General features: G+C 40.2%; 1 protein-coding gene across 1 annotated transcript; it reads right to left on the bottom strand.

Annotated features, from left to right (window-relative positions):
* Positions 1-207: 207 nt before the first annotated feature.
* Positions 208-500, bottom strand: LOC119878267 (cytochrome c oxidase subunit 7A2, mitochondrial-like). The gene has a single exon (XM_038588934.1). The coding sequence runs from the start codon at positions 442-444 to the stop codon at positions 226-228; it is 219 nt and encodes a 72-aa protein (XP_038444862.1). The 5' UTR covers positions 445-500; the 3' UTR covers positions 208-225.
* Positions 501-1,084: the final 584 nt, after the last annotated feature.

Here is a 1,084-nt window from a genome sequence, read left to right as displayed (position 1 = left end):
CTGTCCTTTGGTTTTCTCATCTCCCGAAACAAGGATTAAACAGTATTTATTACTTGGGATTTTTTTTTTTTCATGGTAAAGACTGCTTTATTGGTGGCAGTTAGTATAAGTCAATAAATATTGAGTTTATCAATTACTGGTCCATAGAGAGCTGAATGAAACTGAACCAACTGCCTGCTGAGATGAACTGAAGTCAATCTTGCTTCTTGGGAAAAGAAGCCACAGCTAGCTAATAATGGCATATGCTGTTCCACCAACTGTAAGCATCATAGTGGCTCTATACAGGAGGGCATCAGCTACTCCATCCTTTAGATGCACTGGTATTCCATTATCCTCCTGAAATAGCTTTTGTTTCTCTGGAACTTTATTTTCAAACTGCCTGCGTGAAACAGTACTTATGGTCGTCTGGGCAATCTGGCGAAGAGTCAGCAGATTCCGCAGCATCTTGGCTCAGTTACTACCCACCAACTGCGACAACTGAACACCAGGAACGAAAGTCCCCGCACCGGAACCGGAACTACCTCTCTACTTGGGATTTTTGGGAGAATTAAATGATAGTGTATTAAGTGCTCCTGGCATATATTTAATGTTAAATAAACAAATCTTAGTGCTTTTGTCACTGTCCGTTTAATTCTCAAGCTAGGAGCTTTCTAGCTTTTCTCTTCGCCTTCCAGCTGTCTTTTCTTTCTTTCTTTTTTTTAAATTTTATTTATTTATTCATGAGAGACACACAGAGAGAGAGGCGGAGACATAGGCAGGGGGAGAAGCAGCCAGCTATCTTTTCTCATCGATAGTCAATCTTGTTAAGACCTGTGATTCTTAGACATGTTTCTCATATTTGGCTCTTTTTCTTTAGCTTCTTCCTGAGGTCAGGTCCTGCTTCCAGAGTATTGCAGTAAATGTCTTGTTGCCAGACTCTTCCTAATTCATTCTCCATAATTCCATCACAATCTGATTTGGAGACTCCATTGTTTATAGGGTTGTTCCTCTTAGCACATGTTGGAAGTCCCACATCTCATAAGATGGGTAGAACATCATCTTTAGAACCTCATTCCTCTTTGACATTAAAGTTGGTTGCTTCTGT

This window comes from Canis lupus, unplaced genomic scaffold, assembly GCF_011100685.1.
Source record: "Canis lupus familiaris isolate Mischka breed German Shepherd unplaced genomic scaffold, alternate assembly UU_Cfam_GSD_1.0 chrUn_S1340H1519, whole genome shotgun sequence".
In the NCBI taxonomy this organism is placed as follows: domain Eukaryota; kingdom Metazoa; phylum Chordata; class Mammalia; order Carnivora; family Canidae; genus Canis; species Canis lupus.
Note: the sequence above shows the minus strand (reverse complement) of the source record. Positions and strands in the feature narration are given on the sequence as shown.

Bases quoted from the DNA above. Each gene is read 5' to 3' on its own strand.
- LOC119878267 (XM_038588934.1), bottom strand. From the start codon at position 444: ATGCTGCGGAATCTGCTGACTCTTCGCCAGATTGCCCAGACGACCATA.